The sequence below is a fragment of the Mus pahari genome, chromosome 22 (assembly GCF_900095145.1).
Source record: "Mus pahari chromosome 22, PAHARI_EIJ_v1.1, whole genome shotgun sequence".
In the NCBI taxonomy this organism is placed as follows: Eukaryota; Metazoa; Chordata; class Mammalia; order Rodentia; family Muridae; genus Mus; species Mus pahari.
In genome coordinates this window covers 27,587,297-27,589,732 of record NC_034611.1, presented here as the reverse complement: position 1 = coordinate 27,589,732, position 2,436 = coordinate 27,587,297, and the positions used below count along the sequence as shown (strand labels likewise).

General features: G+C 36.5%; 1 protein-coding gene across 1 annotated transcript in view; it reads right to left on the bottom strand.

Annotated features, from left to right (window-relative positions):
• The window catches only part of Rmdn1 (regulator of microtubule dynamics 1), a 33,828-nt gene that overhangs the window by 27,662 nt on the left and 3,730 nt on the right, over nucleotides 1-2,436 (bottom strand). Inside the window, exon 2 of the mRNA XM_021222245.2 lies at nucleotides 519-636. Within this exon, the coding sequence (XP_021077904.1) occupies nucleotides 519-636 (118 nt within the window). The remainder of the gene's footprint in view (nucleotides 1-518; nucleotides 637-2,436) is intronic.

The window sequence follows — 2,436 nt, the reverse complement described above, 5'->3', positions numbered from 1 at the left end:
ATATATATATATATATATATATATATATACACTGACTGACAAAGAAGAACAGATGACACTATTAATTTCATTATGCATACAAATAAACGAATGACAAAATATCAACATTAGGGGGCTGGCTCAGGAAGTAAAGAGCTTATTGTAAGCATGAGGACCTGAGTTTAGATCCTCAGCAGCCATATAAAAAGCTGATTGTGTAATTACAGATTACATCTCTAAGCCCAGCACTGGAAAGCAGAGCTCCAGGTTCAGTGAATTTATCTCAGAAAAGCAGCTGGAGGGGCTGGGGAGATGGCTCAGCAGTTAAATCTAACACCCATATACATAAACTACTACTACTACTACTACTACTACTAATAATAATAATAATAATAATAATAACAACAACAACAACAACAACTCAGAGCCGGAGGACCAAAGAAGAGGCCATGAAATTCATCTCTGGCCTCTGCGTATGCCTACAGAGGCATACAGTCACTCACCCACAAAATAAATCAAGATCTCTAGCTTCTGCTTACCTTTGGCTGTGGCATGAACCACAGCAGCCTGAGAAATGACTTGATAGGTTTCAAAACCCAAATAAGCCAAGGCTGAGAATAAGAGGCCTCTCTGGGAAGGTCTTGTATTTCCTATCACCTATAGAAAACAATATATTAAAATTATGGAACTCAAATCTCTACACCATTCAAAACATATCCATTCTTTCTCACCTCCAAAGCAAGTTATTATTGAATGCGAAACGCTAAAGGAAATAGTTTACCAATTCTTTACTACAACTACTTCAAACCTTGCATTCAGCATATCTTAGTGATGGAAGTAGTAGTTTGTCTTAATGGTCAGTTGTAGACTAGAAATGTAACTCAGTGGTGGAACGTCATGCAAAAGGAACTTGGCTGAAGACTCAGAACCTCAAGAAGGATGAATGAATGAGTGAACAAGTGAATACATATGGCAAAAATGACTTACATTTTTATGAAAATCTTTTTACAGAGACATAGGTACTTTAAGTTGTGTGGAATAATATTATTAACAAATTATTCAATTAATTCAGTTATACTTTAAACCAACACTTAATGAATATTAATTATAAACAAGTTTAAAACTCCAATAATTACTACACATGAAAATAATGTACAGCTCTCAGTGCCCCCCAGTTTTTAAATAGATAATGAATAATAATCATATTTGAGACGGGTATGGTAGCATATGCCTATCATCACTCGGGAGGTAGAAGCAGGAGGACCAGGATGATATTCAAGGTATAAACTGGGGAAAATCATTTCATCACCACAATCAAGATTACAAGCATACTCATCAACCCAGAACTGTCTTCTTTGTAGTGACTTCCCAGTACTGGGTTTTGTTATGGTTAAAACATTTCAGTTTGTTTTTTGAAATATTCTCATGGTTTTCTTCCTGTCTCGTGATTGTCCCTTCTCTTCATTGATATCTAATATCTTCTTGCCTGTTTGTTGTTTGTGTCTAAAGCTTAATCCCAGACCTCTTCTGTGTGTGTGTGTGTGTGTGTGTGTGTGTGTGTGTGTGTCTATTTGTGATCTTATTTCTTCTCACAGTTTTAGATGCCAGATTTAATCCATTCTGTCTCTAGCCTGGATGTCTCTTCTAAACCTCAGAATTCCTCAGAATCTGTCTCTACATGAAGTCTATTATGAATTTTATCTCCTCTCAGCTGTCCCTATGATGGTAAATGGGAGCTGTCTTCTAATTGTTCCCTTTTTTGTTTTGTTTTTATTTTTAAACTCATCTATTGTATTTATGTTCATGAGCACTTTGCCTGAATGTTTGTTTATGTACCATGTGAATGCCTGGTGCCTCCAGAGGATAGAAGAGGGTGTCAGATCCCCTGGAACTGGAGTTACCAAAGGCTGTAAGCCACCATGTAGGTGCTGGAAATGGAAACTGGGTCCTCTAAAAGTACCAAGTGCTCTTAACAAGTGCTACTGAGCTATCTCTCCAGAATCTTTGTTCAGTTTTTAAAAACAAGCAAAAAGCCACTGATGCATCTAGATTTTCTCTCAATCCATATTTAATCCACATCTAAACTTCTGATGTAGTCTTAGACCAGAAAATAGAAAATTCAACACATTCCAATTCACTGAATATTCTGGTAAAATATATTCAAGACATTAGTACTAGTGAATTAAAAGCAAATCAACAGCAAAATAGCACTTTATTTTCTGAATGCATTCTTACTTTCTAAAAACAGGTTAGTGCTGTAGACCAGTTTAAAGAGTCTTGCCAAGCATGTAAGAAGCTCTGGGTTGGATCGATAGCATCACATTAACTGGTTGTAATGGTGTGGTGATGCCTCTGTAATCACAGTACCAGCCAGGGAGATAAGCATAGGAAGATCAGGAGTTCAAGGTCACCTTTGGCTACATATCTTGGACACATAAAATCTTGTAAACAAAAAAA